This window comes from Octopus sinensis, linkage group LG13 (genome assembly GCF_006345805.1).
Source record: "Octopus sinensis linkage group LG13, ASM634580v1, whole genome shotgun sequence".
NCBI lineage: Eukaryota > Metazoa > Mollusca > Cephalopoda > Octopoda > Octopodidae > Octopus > Octopus sinensis.
The window spans coordinates 68,624,674-68,643,003 of record NC_043009.1 but is presented as its reverse complement, the minus strand read 5'-3'; the positions used below and the strand labels follow the sequence as shown (position 1 = coordinate 68,643,003).

Here is an 18,330-nt window from a genome sequence, read left to right as displayed (position 1 = left end):
CTGCCTGTGCACATCAGGTATAACTTACTTGTGGTAATACTTAAAACAAATATTGTTTTGACCCATCATTACTTTATTGTTTTTCTTTGCTCATCATCAACACTAATTCCAGCTAATGTTTTGTTTTGAAGCTATTTTAAACGAACACAAACTCTGTTGTTGTTTTAACACCTGCCTGCTAAATTGACTGTTATATTCAAATTATGATTCACATCCATAACTTTGAGTTGAAATATCTTTGTTTTCATTGTTAGTTTTTAATATTCTACATGGAGTCACACACACATGGTCACATGTACTCCTGTACACATTGTTGTTTGCTACAGATGTAAAATCAAGTAACTTTCTTGTATTTTCTTTTCTTTTTGTGCCGATCTCTTTCCCTCTCTCTAGCATTGTTTTTCTCTTTCTGTTGCAGCAATGTAGAACCAAAAAGATCTCTTCACTGGAGAGATTTAATACCTGTGATAAAAGTAGACATTAATTCTGTGAGTATAAAAACTCTGTTTTGTTTTATTTTAAATTTTTCTCCATAAAAAAAAAAAAGATAGTATTTAACTTTTTATATTTCCAAACAAGATCCTGTGGAGACCAGTGTTGGTCTGATTGGCAAAAGACAATTTCATAAAACTTGCAAATCTGGATTAAGTTCATATGCCATAAGGAGACAAGAATATGATACCTTGAACAAAGCCATTCTTTCGAGAGAGAACACGTTTTTTTCAATGTTGTTAACTGACACAGGAGATGTGGGCTTGTGTCCAATGGGCAGCCTGTGACTTTGACAAGGGGCCCTGCCTAAATCATCATATCTTTCCTCTTCTTCACAACAAAGAAATATCTTGAAAGGTTTGTCGGTCCACATCACAGTCCTAATGGACAAAATGGAAAAGACGTTGTTTTTATTGGCTAAACTGGCAAAATGACCATTCCGAAATACAACAATGTCTGTTTCAACACACGACTTCACATAAAAAATCTTGCACAACAAATATATAAACGGAAAAAACGTTGCCCTGGGGGATGGCAAGGGAGATGTGCTAGAACATTTACTCCAAGTCACGGGGCTCATATTTGTGGTTAGCCATATCTGTCCCAATCATTGGTGAGCGGGGATGCGGTGTGGGGACTGAAAACACAGAGGGTCTCCACTGTTACAGGCTTGACCACAAACTTGCCACAGAGCGACTGATGCTTTGACAGTTTGTCCCTCTTGGCTTGTAGCTGAACACACCAAGTTGCTGCTATTCTTTATAGCTTATTCATTTAGAGATAACAGCTTCTAAAAATAATTTTTCTTTAATTTCAGCACTGGGACTACAAGATACAAGTGTTCTCATGTGCTAGCATGGAAGCCAGTCGTTAAATGACGATAGATATAAGTTGAATTAGGTACTTAAGTTGAAGCACCAAGTCAGTACGATATTATGCGCACAGCCTAAAGTAGGTGAATAAAATCAAAATAAGTAACAGAATATCAAGTATATATATATATATATATATATATATAAAGCAACTCAGTTCTCTCTCTGCCCAGGATTGGTCAAAGCCTTGTGAGTGGATTTGGAAGAGGGAAACTGAAAGAAGCCTCTCTCTCTCTCTGTGTGTGTGTGTGTGATATCATCGTTTAATGTCTATTTTCCATGTTGGCATGGGTTAGACAGTTTGACTGAGGACTGGCAAGCCAGAAGGCTGTACCAAGCTCCAGTCTGATCTGGCAAGGTTTCTACAGCTGGATGCCTTTCCTAATGCCAACCACTCTGAGAGTGTAGTGGGTGCTTTTTATGTGCCACCAGCATGAGGGCCAGTCAGGTGTTACTGGCATCGATCACACTTGAATGATGCTTTTTACATGCCACTGGCACGGGAGCCAGTCAGGCCAGCACGACATCACATGATTGTTGTAAATGAGTGTTGATGTTATGCTAGTGGATGTCATTCATTTCCAATATTTTTGAAAACTTGTCTTCTCATTGGGAAATACCACCTTACCTGGAAAGTGAGTACTGGTGATTGGAAGGGCATTTGGCCAATCTACCTCAACAAACTCTCTCTGGCCCATGTGAACACAGAAAAGTGGATGTTATGATGATGATGATGATGATGATGATTATATCAAAATAATGTTTTTTTCCCCTCTTTTTGTTTTCCAGGCTAGAATAATTTTTGGGAATTACCTCATTCCTACTACATTAACTGTAAATTTTGATGAAGCTCATATTGTATATACAACAAAACCTGCCTCTACACCGTTTGATCAGTTCATGCACGTAATGAAGTGTCGAGCTGAAAATGCACGAGTTATGTTGGTGCCCAGCCCTAAATACAACGGCCCCATTGATGTGTGAGTTGTCTGTTTAATGGTTTTTTTTCTCTTTTCTGAACATCCTCCTTGCTCTTTAGTGCAAATTATTCTGCTATTACATTTATATTGATTAGTATTTTAAGGAAATTAATACTTCATAAAATTGAAATGCAGCTTTTCAAAAAAAATATATATAAAATGAAAAAAAGAATTTTTGCAAAGATCTGTTATAAATATAAAATAATTGTTACTTTATAAAAGAAAAACCCATTAATTTATCTTGATATGCTTTCTATTTTTCATGTCAGAAAGAAATCAAAAATTGCTTTATTTGGCCTCCTCACCATCCATATTAAAATCAATAGATAATTGCCTGAATTTTCTTTTAAGATAGCACGATGCTGCAATTATTCATTGTTAAGATTATAATGAGTCTCTTTTTTTGTTAGTGTGGTGAAAATAGCCAAGGCAGTGGAGCAAATGCCTTGCTTGTAATTAGTTTGGGACTATTGAGGGTTCAGTTTCTGTTGGGGGGTTGATGTTACCTTCAAATGTTCCCTGATTAAATAGGTTGCAATTATAATAAACTGATATCAGTTCAATCGACAATTCTACTCAGGAAATGAATAAATGGAAATAATTGATCTAGCACCTAATTATCGATAATGGGGTGTTTTTAATGCATGTTTGTCAAATATTTTCAAGTAGATAGACTTATTAGTAACCTGACCCCATGAGTCTATTTTGATATCTTTGGTTGTAGCCATTGTTCAGATTGAACAGTGACATCAGTTTCACCAGTCTTAGAGGTCATTGGCCTCTGACTAACTTATGAAAGAAAATGTTAACTAATGTCACTCATAATTTTCCAAGAGCTGTAATAGTGTAAATCATTAATACTCTTAGAAAAGATTAAGAGTTAATATCCCCCCCCCCCACTCCATATCCTTTCCTCTAAAATTCTTGTCTTAAAACTTTCATGGCATATTCTTAAAGCTGAACCGATTCTTTCTGCTTTGTTTTCCTTTTAGACCTCCTCGCAACATGGGTGAGGGATTTGTGGTGCTTCAGTCTAGAGATGTTGAAATGTATTATTATATGGATGAACCAGGTAGGTGTTTCACTAATCCTAATTCTGCCCCATCATGACTAATAATTTAATTATCCAATCCAATCAGTTTCTCGTTAATTTGTTGTATTGATCTCACGTAGTGAAAGGATTGTTAGTATGACTTTGATTAATAAGACAGTTGTAAAATTTTAATGCTTTGCACGTATTCTTTGAGCAATTGGTTTTACAGTTCAAAACCCTTCTTAATGTTCATCATGTTACTCAACTATGAAATAAGAGTGAAGCCTCTTGTTAGTCAAACTCTGAAAGAAAGTGCAGTGGTAATGGGGAGTGGAAAGACTTGACTGACCCAAATATCTTCTGTGGCTTTCTGAGCAGCCTTAACTAATGTGTTCCTGATTTTGAAGGGAATTTTAATCAAAAGGGAAAAGCAACAGAATATTATTTCTTGTTGCTGAGAGTCCTGGGAGAATTAGAAATGCAAAACCTATGGCATCATTCGGTTGAGCTGGGTGCTACGATATGGCTGTAAGTTCTTAAAGAACTAAATACACTTTCAAATTTTGATTCCCTGGCTAATACTTTTTCAGTTGTATTACTGATATCCTCAAGAAAGAAAGACCGATGAGAATAACTTTATTTTACATGTTTGTAAATCTGAAGTAGTGTGTTCTAATTTCCCCTGAATTACAATCAATTTTAAGGGCTGGTAATCAACTACAGTTTTCATAACGATAAATGAATGAAGCAATGTTTCCTTTGAACTCTATCAAAAGTAGCTTTTCCATGGCAAAAACTGAACTCCTGCATCAGTCCAAGGAAACACTTGTCACTTGCAGAGAGCAAGGTGGACTTAGCCCTTGTGGCTTTATATGTACACAATGCAGCCTCTGTGATACTATGAAATGCCAAAGTCTCATCTGGTTGATGTTTACCTTTTAAATTCATTTGACTATGATTCTGAGGTGAGTTTATATTGCAAATTGATTTTATTAAAAGGCCAATGAGTTGTTAGAATGGATTAGTGTCAGAAGAAAATGACTTGGCTATTTATTCCAGTTCTTGCTGTTCTGTGTTCACATCTCACTGAAGTCAATGTTGCATTTTATCCCTCTGAAGTTCATAAAGTACCAGACAGATACTGGGGCTGATATAACCAACTAGCCATCTCCCTTCCTAATTGCTGACCTTGTGCTTAAATTATAAAGGCAATTTATTAGCAGCAATGGTGGTAATATTAGGCTAAATGCCTTGTGCTCTTCTATCCCTTGAAATTCTGAGTTCAAATCATATTGAGGTCAACTTTCCCTCTCCTACTTTCAGGGACATTAAGATACTGAATGAATTATATTGATGACCCTTCTTCAAAATGTGTGGCTTTGTACTAAAGTTAGAAATGTTTTTTTTTAAATTTTACTATTATTTAGGCTTAGTCCCTCATGAACCAGAGTTAGTACATTTGGCAGATGGTGAAGTTATCGTGAGAAGGACATATCCTTGCTTTGGATTTGATCTGAAGTGTGGCAAAAATACAGATTTCAACTATGGTTCCTGGGCAGACCGACAGAGGTTTGTATGAAAGATTTTCATGTCTGGTTTCTTTGGTTTATAACCTTTCTTTCTTTCTATGCAGAGTCCAGTGGCAGTTGTAAATAAGAGACAGAGTGAAGATGTCCGATTCTGGCTCTCATGACACAAGGTTGTCTGTTACACCAAACACATGTTCTTATATTTATCGATAGTCTTTTATTTCTCCCATGGAATATGCATTGGTTGGACATGGGAAGCATTTTTTTTTTGTGTATAATGAAACTGCTGTGTGCACCTGAAAGTGAGGTCATGGAAATATAATTACGGAAGGTTAAATTTACTGAGGAAAACTAAGATAAAGTTTGGTGCTTATAACTGTGCAAACCAAGCCAATTACCATAAACTTCTAACAGCACAATTCAATTCGATTCTTCTCTTTAAACTTTTAACTGCCACTCATTTCTGTGTGCATGTTAAATTGTACATGGTTACTATTGTAACTTTCTGGAAATGACTCTTGGTCACATGATCATTTATTTGCATTAAGGAAATACAATACTTCATTAAAATAATTAACAAGGGGGGAAGGACAAATGTATTGTATTTTGAAAAATGAGCTAATTTGTGAAACGTATGGGAAAAAAAAGAATCCTATTTGCTTTATGTTGTGTATAGTGTTGAATGAACAAAACGAGGACAGAATACTGTCTTAAGTGTTCTGCAGAAATGATGACATCAAATGAGGGGGTGTTCCCATACCTTTATCATGAGTTATATCATTATTAAAATACTTGGTTTTATTTCCCATCATTAAACATATTGATGATTGTTTCTGTCAACGCAAGAGCAACTTTTGAAGCATTGTTGTTTTAGCATGTCTTAGGTTGTTATATTTAGCCCTGGGGGTGTCTGTCACCTCTCCAATTAACCATTTGTAGATTTGAGATCGTTCAAATATTTCTAATTATTTGGTACATCTTAATGTCGATGGCTATGAGTTGTGCATCCCCACATTACCTATTTACAGGTAGGCTTACTGAGTTTAATGTAATGAAAATTACATATCTCTGCCGGTCAGGGCTGGCTCAAGATGGTTGCAAGCATGTGTTGCCACAGATGACGTGAATAATTGATTAAATACTGATAATGATGATGCGCTTAACGATGGAATGAGACAGTTGCTGTGTGGCTGTTTGGATGCTGGTAATTAGGTACAGCTGACTGGACACGGAACCTGTTTTGGCAACAGTACTTTTTGGCACTGGAGGCAAACACACAGACACAAATGGAGCGAGTGGGAGAGTAAAAGAGAGCCGTTGCAACTTATTAATTGAACATGACATGGACACTTTCCCGTTCCTCAAACACATAAAGGCAGATATATTCACACTCATCGATGGAGTGGGGGAGAGAAAAGCATTAAAACGAAAGAAGCATTATAGCATCTGGTGTTAAATATAAGTCAGTGTCAAATAGGCAGCACCGAAATGCCTCGTACCAAATAATGAGTGAGAAGAAGCAGTTGGTGACAGTAAACTAGATGCTGGTGTTAACAAAATATTCCTATAAATGTGAAATATAAACCTCAGATTCAGCATTGAGGAAGAGCCAACTTTGGAGTAGAATGTGAGAATGTTGGGAAGTAAATCTAATTTACCCTGTTGTGAATGGAAGAGGGCAGATATTAAAGAGATTCATAAAGTAATTGATTTAATTACATCAACACACACACACACAAATATTCTGGCTAATGTGGAAATGTTATTGAAAACAATATTTATATCAACAATATTGTTTTAGAACAGTGAGTACTTTCTTTCAAATGTTTAGGTTTAAAATAACTTTAGCAATACTGTACTTTGGCTCATACCCAATTATGGCTTGACATTGCTCATTTGAATTCTTTGGTGTATGTGTGTGTGCATATACATACACACACACACACAGACAGACTCACACACACACACACACACACACACACACACACACACACACACACACACACAACACACACACACACTCTCACTCACACACTATTGATTGACTTGCTTCTAGTATCTCTTAGGTAAATCAGTATCATTTGTTTCAATTTAAAACATACACAATATTTTAAAAGCCGATTGTTATTTTTGGTTGTTGCAGCATGTTCAGATAAAAACTTGATCTTTGTTGAAGTAAACTCGATGTTTCCAGTATTTCTGTTTCATAGATTCATCACGGTTTATTGATCTACAAGCACATCTGATTTCAGAATATATCATTAATATTTTTACAAAACCTGATTTTGTTTTAGTAGGAAGAATACTTGACATTTGTTATTATTACTGTATGGGCTGTAGTTTTATTTGATGGAAAGTGAATTCTCTTAGTATTAACTATGAAACACTGGTGTCAAGAAGGGCATCTGGCCTTAAAATAATGCTTTGAAAATGGCAGCAATGACCAGTATGATGAAGACTATTATGGAGTCCCAAAGACTAACTCCAGCTGTGGTAGGGTTGAATTAGGACGATGATGATGATGGTAATCATCATCATTTAGTCTTTTGACAGTTTTTCTGTTGTAATTTGGATTATGGTTATTTAGTTTTGAGCATCTTTCTTGATGGCTGAAGACCGTAAATGAAGGGAAATGTATTGTCTGGGCACTCTGTCAGTCATGAAGATGAGTGTTCCAGTTGTGAAATTAATGTGCAAGTGGCTGAGTGCTCCACAGACACGTGTATACCTTTAACATAGTTCTCAGGGAATTTCAATGTGACACAGAATAGGACAAGACCGGTCCTTTGAAATACAGGTACAGCACATTTTTGCCAGCTGAGGGGACTGGAGCAATGTGTAATATTGTTTTGCTCAAGGGCACAACGTTCTGCTGTGAATCGAACTCACAACCTTATGCTCATGTGTCAAATACCCTAACCACTAAGCCATGCACTTTAACACCAGGGATCTTAGTGAAGGCCCACTTTCTCTACCAAATTTATTCTTGACATTTTATCACACCATATATGGCTTTGTATTACACATCATTTATTTATATCCAGTTTCATCATTGTTCATTTGTAGATTTAGATATTTTTAGAAATTGTTTTCTTCCAAATAATTTATCCTCCTTTGTTAATGTTTAAACTAATCTAATCGACTTGATTTATGTCCATAGCTTAATAGCATTCTTCAAATGAGTTAAAATATTTCACATTATCAAAGTATGGGCTATGTAAGGTGATTTTTTTTTTCTATTAAAAATATGGTGAAAAACAAATTGATTACTTTTTTTTTTCTTTGTTTTGGTAAATCTAAGAATTTTATGGTTTGTGCCAAAGTTAATTGAAAAAGAATTTTATTGTTAGGAGAATCTCTTTGAGAAAGCATCTTCACTTCTCACACAAGGGGACAAGAATAAAGCTTAGGCTTAAAGTATAAGATACAACAAAAAGCATTATATACATCTGTGTGTGTGTATGGGTTTGTATATGGCTGTGTATGTGTGCGTGTGTGTGTATTTCAGGATGGTCGTTTTTTTTTTCCCAAATAAACACATACACCATATATTCAATCTTCACTCGTTTCTTACTGTTCTTATTCCAACTCCTGTATATTGTCTGGAAATCTTTCATCACACATCTGTGACCTCCTCGATGACACTTTCCGTCTTTGTGTGCACTCTTGCTCTGCTTATTCCTTTCTATATTGCATGTGTTTATTTGACACATGCACAAAAAAAAAACCTGACCATCCCAAAATACAACATCTGTTTCAACACACTTCACATTAGGAATTTTGCTACACAAATTCATAAACATAATGTGTATGTGTGTGTGTGTGTGTATATATATATATATATATATATATATATATATATATATACTAAACATATGAGAATTTTTTATGGAGACAATACTCCGTGTATAGAATGTTTTTTTGTGCTCATTTATGAGCTAAGAAGTAATAAAAAATTTTTGTAGAAGATTACACACACACTTGGAACTGCCTGAATTTCAATGAGGCTGTATTGAAGGTGGACATAGCCAGCGTAAAATCACAGAAAACCTTGGGATCCTGCTTTCTACAGAGTGGGGAAGGAGTCCACATTACCTCGCCCAGATCAACCAAGGCCCTCTGACAGGACCCTTCTCTTTTCTAAGAGAAGTGTGGAAGATGATTCATGTTGCAAGGCCTCTGTCATAGCATAACAAGTTGATGTCAGTCGCAGAACAGCTGTCGGGTGTCCCCATAAACTTGGTTACTATGGCAGAGCAGCAAGAAAGAAGCCATTTCTTCAACCAGCCAACATAAGTGGAGAAAAGATTGGACCAGTGAGATGGTGGAGAGGCCACTAGCATTTTGGGACACTGTCATATTCTCTGAGGAGTCCAGATTTGCTGTATTTCCAGACAGTGGTCAAATGTGGGTCTGGAGACTCTGTGAGCAAGAATTTGATGTGAAAAGATTGAAGCCAACAATGAAACATGGCAGCTAATTCTGTGATGGTCTGTGGAGCAATTTGGAGCAATGGTCGATCAGAGCTGGTGGAGTGTGAGGGAAACATAAACTCAGATAAATATGTGTCCATATTGCAGAAAGGACTCCTTCTGATCTTCTCCCGTAGTGAAATGATTAAAGAAGACTCTTTATTTACGGAAGGTGGGGTTCCTTGTCACATGGCTTAAAAAGACCAAACATCTGTTGGATGAGAATGGCATTAAAAAGCTTCCATGGCCCAGCCAGTAACCAGATATGAGCCTTATTTAGCACCTCTGGGACATAACGGACAGGACACTTCATAAAATGAACAAGAAAGCATCTTCAAAGCCGGATCTTTTAAGATTATTGCATAAAACTTGGCAAGAAATTCTTCAAGAGAATATTCGTTCTCTGATCATTAACATGCCTATTAGGGTCCTTGAAATGAAAAATGCAAAGGGCATGTCTGCTAAATATTAAATATTCACATTATAACAATCAATAAATAATTTGAATGTATAATTTCAGATTCAAATAAATTTTAATGATTATAAGGGTGGCTGTCATGTCTGTGTAGGTGTATATATATGTGTGTGTATATGTGTGTGTGTGTATGTTTGTGTTTGTGTGTGTGTGTATATATGCGTGTCTGTGTATGTATATATGCATTTGTATATATATATATATATATATATATATATATATATATATATATATGCATTTGTATTTATGTGTGTGTATGTGTATACATATATGTGTATGTATGTATATATGTGTATATGTATATATATGTGTGTGAATGTATGTATATATGTGTGTGTATGTATGTATATATGTGTATGTATGTATATATGTCTGTGTATGTATGTATACATGTGTGTATATGTATATATATGTGTGTGTATGTATATATATGTGTGTGTATGTATGTATGTATATACTTGTGTATATATGTATATATATGTGTGTTTATATGATTGTATATATTTGTATATATGTGTATATATGTATATATATATGTATGTGTATATATGTATATATATATGTATGTGTATATGTGCATATATGTATGTATATGTATATAAATGTATGTATATATATGCATATGTTTGGATGTTGTTTTTTACGTGCCACCAGCACAGGGACCCATGCATGAATATATGTGTATATGTATGTATATATGTACATATGTGTATACGTATGTATACATATGTATGTATATATGTATTGATTCTATTTATGTACCTGTTTCTTATTTATACTTTTATTTACTTATATAATTCTTCTTTGTGCTTTCACTTTTTGTTCTCTCAATCATTTCCAAGTAAACAAACCACTCCGTGTCACCATTTTTTTTTTTTTTTGTTATAAACACATAAAAGCAATTTTCTATTAATGTAGAACATGGATAAATGTTTCCTGTTCAAACATTAATCGTAGGCATTTTGAATGTAATAGGTGGATGAAATACGTTCAGGGAGAGATTACAGCCCTTGTTGTCATCAAAGAGGTTGTCTTTCCTTGTAAAGCGCGGACTGTATGAAACCTGTGCAAAAAGTATGATGCTGCTGCATGGCATGTAATGTAGGCATTGAATATGGAAGGTCTGCTAGGATTGATAAGAAGTGTGTAAAATGCGATCTGTTTTGTGCGAAATGTAAATTTGCATGCAAAGTAGAATGTGGGAACTGGGCAAGTGGTTGGACATAAGTTTCTGTGTTCAGAAAGAGGTTTTTGTAGAAATGCGGGTAACTGATGTAAATGGATGACCCCTGCTTTGTTAACCCTTTCGTTACCGTATTTCTTTTGAGCTGCTCAGTGTTTCTCTCAATTATTTTAGATATAGCAAAGGATTTTGTAAAATAACTTAGTTATCATTAAGCAAGTGTTAGGAACATAAATTCTAACAAAGGATTGCTGGAAGGTTTTAATTCAAAACTTATGAAAACAAGACATTTGTACTACAGAGCCAGAGCCGGTTTCAGCCAGGTTGGTAATGAAAGGGTTAAGAATTGTTTCTCTATTATATATTTTAACCCTTTTGTTACAATATTTCTGTTGAGATGCTCTGTGTTTCTTTCAATTGATTTTAAATATAACAAAGAATTTAGTCAAATAACTTAGTTATCATTCAGCTAATGTTTGGAGCATAAATTGTGACTAAGGTTTGGTGGAAGGTTTTAATTCAAAACTTAGGAAAACAAGACATTTGTATTACAGAGCCAGAGCCGGTTTCAGCTGGGTTGGTAACGAAAGGGTTAAAAATATGTGTGCTGATGAAGGATCTCAAATATAAGTGAGAAGAGACAGAATTTCAAATAATTTGGGGTGTATAATGCATTCCACGTTAACGGGGGATAGTAAAATGTAGAATGTTATTTGTTAAATCTTGGGTCAACCCTGGTCAAGTAACTCTGTGATCGAAAGCATTCCAGTTATGATCATTGCAGCTTCTTTTTAGATAGTCTACCTTGGGGTACATTTAGCTATTGTGTCATTCCTAATTTTAAAATGGAGGAGTGTGATTTAGGGTAGATGTAGGTGTTATTTAAAACAAGCTATGATAATAAAGTTTGTTTGCCAACATAGCATGACAGTCATGGTTTAGGACGAATGTTGCTGTAATTTAGCCCCAGGAGACATCGTCTCCAGCTGGCTATACAACACGATCTGTGTCCTTATATTTTTGAACAGATAAGGACACAGGTCGTGTCATATAGCCAGCTGGAGACGATGTCTCCTGGGGTTAAATTACAGCAACATTCGTCCTAAACCAGGACTGCCATGTTATGTTGGCAAACAAACTTTACTACAAAGTACTGTTGCTGAATATCTCAAGTTGTGAGATTTAAAAATAATAATTTTCTAAGTTTATAATAACTTAGAAACTCCCTCATTGATTTGTGTCAGACAATACTGATGCTGATGGGCAATGTTGCTAAATGCAAGGTTTATTAAAGTCTATGATGAAAGTTAGTGTTCATTTCAGTTATGTTTTATTATATTACTTGCAAAATGGTACTTTGTCTGGGAAAAAAGAATAGTTTCCTTTATAAAAGAATAATGAAAACTTGGAAGCCATTGTTTACCTATCTTTCAAATTTGAAATGACTTCCTAGTCAAACCCTTCACTCCCCATGGAGCAGAGATCAGCGACCACTTTCCTCCATTCTTTTTCAATTCTGGCCTGTCTTTTTTGTTTCTCTCCAGTTGAATCCTTGCCTTTTTCAGCTCTTCCCTTTCCCAAGTCTTAGTTTTCAATTGTCATAAATGTTGCTGCTGTACCTTTGCTTTTCCTAGGTGGGGTTGTTGGCCCTGCACGAACCCATTTTTACCTCTGATGGTCCATATTAGTTGGGCCTCTATCCTTTGCCCTGTCTAGCATGAGAGAGGCTCTATCAGGGGCTTGTGCTCCCTTGGAAGGGCTCTCATGGTCATTGAAGCTCACAGACTGCCACACTACAAGGACTGGACCTTGTGGTGGAAATTTAAAATGGTCTTCTTTATAAAATGTTTTATTCACAGCCTTGGAGATGTAAACAAGAAAAAGCAGTGCAAACCACAAAAAAAAAAAAGAAAGAAAAATGGCAAAAACTACTTTATTTGTCTAAGTTTTGTTTTTCTTTCCTTCCTATCTTTCCAGAGAACATCTCTGGAAGTTTTTCTTTCCTGCAGACTATCAACCTTTGCAACCCACCAGAGATCCTAGCCCAGGTGAGCGGAGGCAGTACAAAGCATTTGAATTTCGTATGAGTATTATTGCCAAAGCAACTGTGGATATACTCTTTACCAAAAATTCTGTAAGTGGAGTTTCTCTACTCTTGTTTTTTTATCCTCTTCAGTCATTTTTCTTTCTCTCCCTCTTTGTTTTCTTTACATTTCTCTCTTGCACTCGTATAAAACACACTCACAGAAGTATTAGTGTGGTCGTCTTATTTATTCACATTCAAAAGTGATATTACTCTCCTCCAAACTACGATTATCTTAAAGACCTTTTGATCTTGATCTGTGAATAATTTGTTGTTCCTGTTGTCCGTTAGATAACTTGGATTACTGCAAATGTCTGCTCACTTAGAATATCTGAACTATTAGTACACCGTTTGAAATCAAATCTGCTTCTTTCTTAAATATTGAATTAGAATTATATCTGTGGAGAATCCCATCAGAAACTACTTCTATCTAGACACAGATTATTTTAACCATCACTGTTTGATATTTATTATGGGATGGTTAGTTTTAGTAATTCCTTGGTCTCTATTTGGAAGTATGATGTTCGCTGAGAGAAATTTACATGGCTGACACCACCACCACCACTGCCATCATCATCTGTTTGCCATTCTAGCAAGGGATGGATGGTTTAACAGGGGCTGGTGGTAGGTGTGTGTGTGTGTATATATATATATATATATATATATATATATACGACGGGCTTCTTTCAGTTTCCGTCTACCAAATCCACTCACAAGGCTTTGGTCAACAAGAGGCTTTAGTAGAAGACACTTGCCCAAGGTGCCACGCAGTGGGACTGAACCCGGAACCATGTGGTTGGTAATCGAGCTACTTACCACACAGCCACTCCTGCTTAATAAAGTTTCCAAGTGTCCTCTTTGTGTGTTGGATGCTCTCTGGCCTCAATCTCTTCCTTTTCTCATGAAACTCAGCTGTGTTCTAATAATAAATTCTTCAAGTCTTTGTGTCCCACTTGTTCTGTTGAAACTTATCCTTGTTTTCTGACTTAAAAGAATAGAAAAACGTTGGTCTTTTTAAAAAATTATATGTCCCTATTTATTTACTGTTAGATATATTTTGAAATTTGATGGAAAAGAAAGAAAAATTTAAATTATGAAGAATTAATTGGAACTAATTCTGCTGTGTAGTATTTTGATTGCTAAGTTTCTCTTTGAAATATTTATTTAGAAAGATGTTTTAGATTATTGAAAATGTTTTTTGTTTCCTGCCCTCTGTCAACAGGTCAATCAAGCTATACATATGAACACAGGGCAAGGTTCATATGTAGAAGCTAACATTCCATGGATTATCGGAGAAACGGGTTACACTACAAAAATAACTGGTCAGTTGTTACTTCTTGATGCCACAACCAGTCTTCAGTTTCGGTCCTTGGTTGACTGTGAGACATTTGAGGTGAGTATAGAACACTTGTGTTGACGGTATATGGGTAACATGTAGAGCCAATAGCAAAAGGCTTTGAGATCAAATCTTGGCATTCCATTGGATTTTTGAGAAAGTTACATTACCTAGCATGAGTCATTCATATTGATTTAAAATTTTGGCCCAGGGTCATCAGTTTCTGGGAAGTGGGATAACCAATTACATCAACTGCAGTGCTCATCTTATTCATTGACCCTGAAAAGGTGAAAGGCAAAGGTGACAGCAGCAGCAGCAGCAGCAGTTGAACTTAGGACACACAGACAGATGAAGTGCCACTGAGCATTTTGCCTGACATGCTAATGATCCTGCCATCTTATGAGTCATTCATATTAGGTATAGAATGTGGTGGGCAAATTTGGAGCGCCTTATTCTCACAATCGTTTTCAAGTTGTTAAATATTTGGATGTGTAGAATGAATCAATTCACATCAATTGATGGTATAGAAATAGTTTCTCATGTGCCTGACTGGCCTTCATGCCAGTGGCCTGTAAAAAGCACCCACTACATTCTGGTTGATATTAGGAAGGGCATCCAGCTGTAGAAACCTTGCAAAATCAGATTGAAGCCTGGTGCAGCCTTCTGGCTTGCCAGCCCTCAGTCAAACCGTAAAACCCATGCCAGCATGGAAAGTGGACGTTAAACGACAATGATGATGATGATGATGATGAACTATATATAGTTCACAAGTTGAAGTGGTTCCTAGGAAGACTATATGAAGAACCTTAACAGCAAGTTATTTCTATGCAATCATTGGATATGCATAGAATCGGTATTTTATCCAGAGTCACTGTTAGTGTTTCTGAATAGTCAACAAGTCCATCGAAACATAAGATTAGTATTAGTACTTTTCTATAAAATTTAGGAAGTGCTAGCATGGCTGTGTGGTAAGAGGCTTGCTAACCTAGAACCATGTGGTTCTAGGTTCAGTCTCAATTCATGGCAATCTGGAGCAACTCTCTTCTGCTATAGCCTTGAGTCAACCAAAGCCTTGTGAGTGGATTTGGTAGACAGTCTGAAAGAAGACTATCATATATATCTATGTGTGTGTGTCTTTGTCTGTGTCCTTCCCGTGCCACCACTTGACAACCAGTGTTGGTGTGTTTACGTCCTCACAACTTAGCAGTTTGGAAAAATAGATTGATAAAACAAATACCAGGCTTGAAAAAATAAGTACTGGGGTTGGTTCTTTTGACTGGAAATTCCTCCAGGTGATGCCCTGGCATGGCTGCAGTCTAATGACTGGCACACATAAAAAATTAAATGAACAGAAAAATGTAAGCTTCGTTAAAAGATTAAATGAGCCTGAAACTGCCATTCAGTACAGAATCACTGATATATTTAATTAAAAACTTTTCTGTCTCAAATAGCCAATAGGATTCTGTTGGTTTTCGGAGACTTTGCAGCCACATTGTTAAATGACGAAGGAACTTTGAGAGTTTCTTCATTGATTTTCTGAGGCACATATCAGATTTAAAGTCAGCATTGCGAATTAATGAAAAATTGTCAATTAGGTTGTGCTTGCATCTTATCTGATGACAGCTACTAAACTCTGCCATTAAATAAGTATTCCTTTCAAGGGCTCAGCATAGAGTTGGGGGCAATGAGAGGAAATGCAGGTTGTTTAGCTGCTCATTAGTACTGATCACTGTGGGTCTGTTATTCTCTCTACTATCAGCAGAAGGCTTGAAAGTTTTGGGTGAAAGGGTTAGGCAATTACATCAACCCCAGTGCTCAACTGATACTTATTTCATTGACCCTGAAGAGATAAAAGGCAAAGTTGACCTTGGTGGAATTTGAACTCAGAATGTGGAGCCAGAGGAAATGCTGCTAAGCATTTTGTCCAATGTGCTACCGATTCTGCCAGCTTGCTGCCTTCAGTTGGTCAGTAATTAGAAAGACTTTCCAACTGGGACAATTCAATCCTGTTTCCAGACTCAGTATGTGTAAGCCTATATTATCCCATGCACCCTTTTTCTAAGACTCTACAATGTATTTTGGTGGCGATTTGGCTGTTATTTCAAGTAAACCGAACAACCTACTTGAAAGACTCCTCCATTGGTTCATGGAATTCTGGTTGTTTGCTTTGCTGACCTGGGTCAGCTGCAAGTGTTGTTATTTTATGTTTTTTTTAATTTTTCATTGCAATTGCTAATTATGTCAACAGCCCAGTGGACGGAAATAGAATTGATTTGTTTGTATAACTCCAGTTGTAGTTGTTGTTGTCAATCAGATATTCTCTGCAAGTCTACAACCCATCACAGTATTATAAATATTCACAGTGCATCATAATTATAACTTAAATATTCAAGTGGTAATTCTACAGTAGTCAAAATCGATATTGAGTCACCAGGTCTTGATCAAATCTTTTAAAATATTTTAACTTATCGATCTTTTGTGTAAATCTTTTTGAGTAAATTTGTTCTTGCGTACTCTTCTGCACTGATGTCTGATGACTTGTCGTCGGTACCATTCAGTGACTAAAATAAACATCAGTGTCCACTCCATATCGCAGTCATTCCCTCTTCATTGTTATCTGATTGGTTGGGGAGCCAGTGTTTACTGTTGTATCCAGGCCAGAGGACAATCTTAACAGGGCATGAACCTGTGACTCTTTCAACCGGAAAGCCAACATCAGATGCACTCATTTATTGAAATGCATGAATTATTTCACATGTGGTGTGGAAATACGCATCATTTGCGTTAATTAATTTTGTATCACACCATGATTAAACTTGCTATGAGAAGCTTTTGGGATTTAAAATCCAACTTAAAAAGAGATGCTTTTGAAAATTCCAATTTCCTAATTGTTGGTTTTTTTTTTAAAGCTGGTTTTTATTCTCGAAAACCATTTTCCAAAGTGATGAAATCCATTTATATCAATAATCTTTCTTTTGCTTCACTGCTGACAATTTTGGTTGAATTTGTTATAAACCTGAAAGTCATGAAATATATATTTTAATTCAAAATAATCAATACATTTTATATTGCATGAAATTCTTTTGTCATTGCTTCTGAAAAGGATATTGACCATATGGTACATGTGAATCTGCTGCTTTATATTTCTAACTTGTAATTAGTAAAAAAGGAGCAAAAGCCAGCATATAGGCAATGATTTACTGTTATTTTAAAATAGTCTTCTTTGTACCACATTCTTCAAGTTGTTAATTGTTAATATTTATAATTCTTTTTCTTAAAGTTCTCCATCAGTGCCACATATCCAATTATCTGGAATAGTCATCAAGACTGGCAAATTGACTTTACTGCCTGCAAAGCAACTGTTTACCTTATCTATGATCTGAAGTCATTCTTCTCAGGTAAACTTTGAATTTTTTACCTAAATAAAGTATTTCCTCCAATTTACATTTTAATCCTTTAGCATTAATCCTTTAGCATTCAGAGGACTTTGTCAAATGTAATGCTTACTTACTCTCATTGTTTTGAATTAATCTTGCATTATCTTGCAGCTTTGAGAATTCGGTGATGTGATTGGTTACCTTTTGAACAACATTGTAGGGTAGGTGTGAGAGACCAGATCTGACTGGTTTGAACATAAAATGGGTAAAATATTTGGGATAGATGGGACGAGTTTAAATGTCAAAGGGTTAATTCAAGATTACATCATTTTCACAATTCCCGCACAGTTTTTGTATTTGCCAAATAATTTAACACATTTACATCATTGTTAAATGACGATGCTGATGGTGACTGGCACATGAGAATAAATTAAAGACTTGTTTCAGACCCCAAGGAAACAAAGCTTATTGTCAACTATTTTTGTCTAGGAGGAAGTT

At 35.8% G+C, this 18,330-nt stretch overlaps 1 protein-coding gene across 13 annotated transcripts in view; it reads left to right on the top strand.

Annotated features, from left to right (window-relative positions):
* The window catches only part of LOC115218343 (transmembrane protein KIAA1109 homolog), a 275,576-nt gene that overhangs the window by 93,346 nt on the left and 163,900 nt on the right, over positions 1-18,330 (top strand). For all 13 annotated transcript variants that reach the window (XM_029788097.2, XM_029788096.2, XM_036508510.1 and 10 more), the window contains exons 4-10: positions 419-488; positions 2,154-2,344; positions 3,337-3,416; positions 4,805-4,946; positions 13,014-13,170; positions 14,342-14,512; positions 17,736-17,853. In XM_029788097.2, the coding sequence (XP_029643957.1) occupies positions 419-488; positions 2,154-2,344; positions 3,337-3,416; positions 4,805-4,946; positions 13,014-13,170; positions 14,342-14,512; positions 17,736-17,853 (929 nt within the window). The remainder of the gene's footprint in view (positions 1-418; positions 489-2,153; positions 2,345-3,336; positions 3,417-4,804; positions 4,947-13,013; positions 13,171-14,341; positions 14,513-17,735; positions 17,854-18,330) is intronic.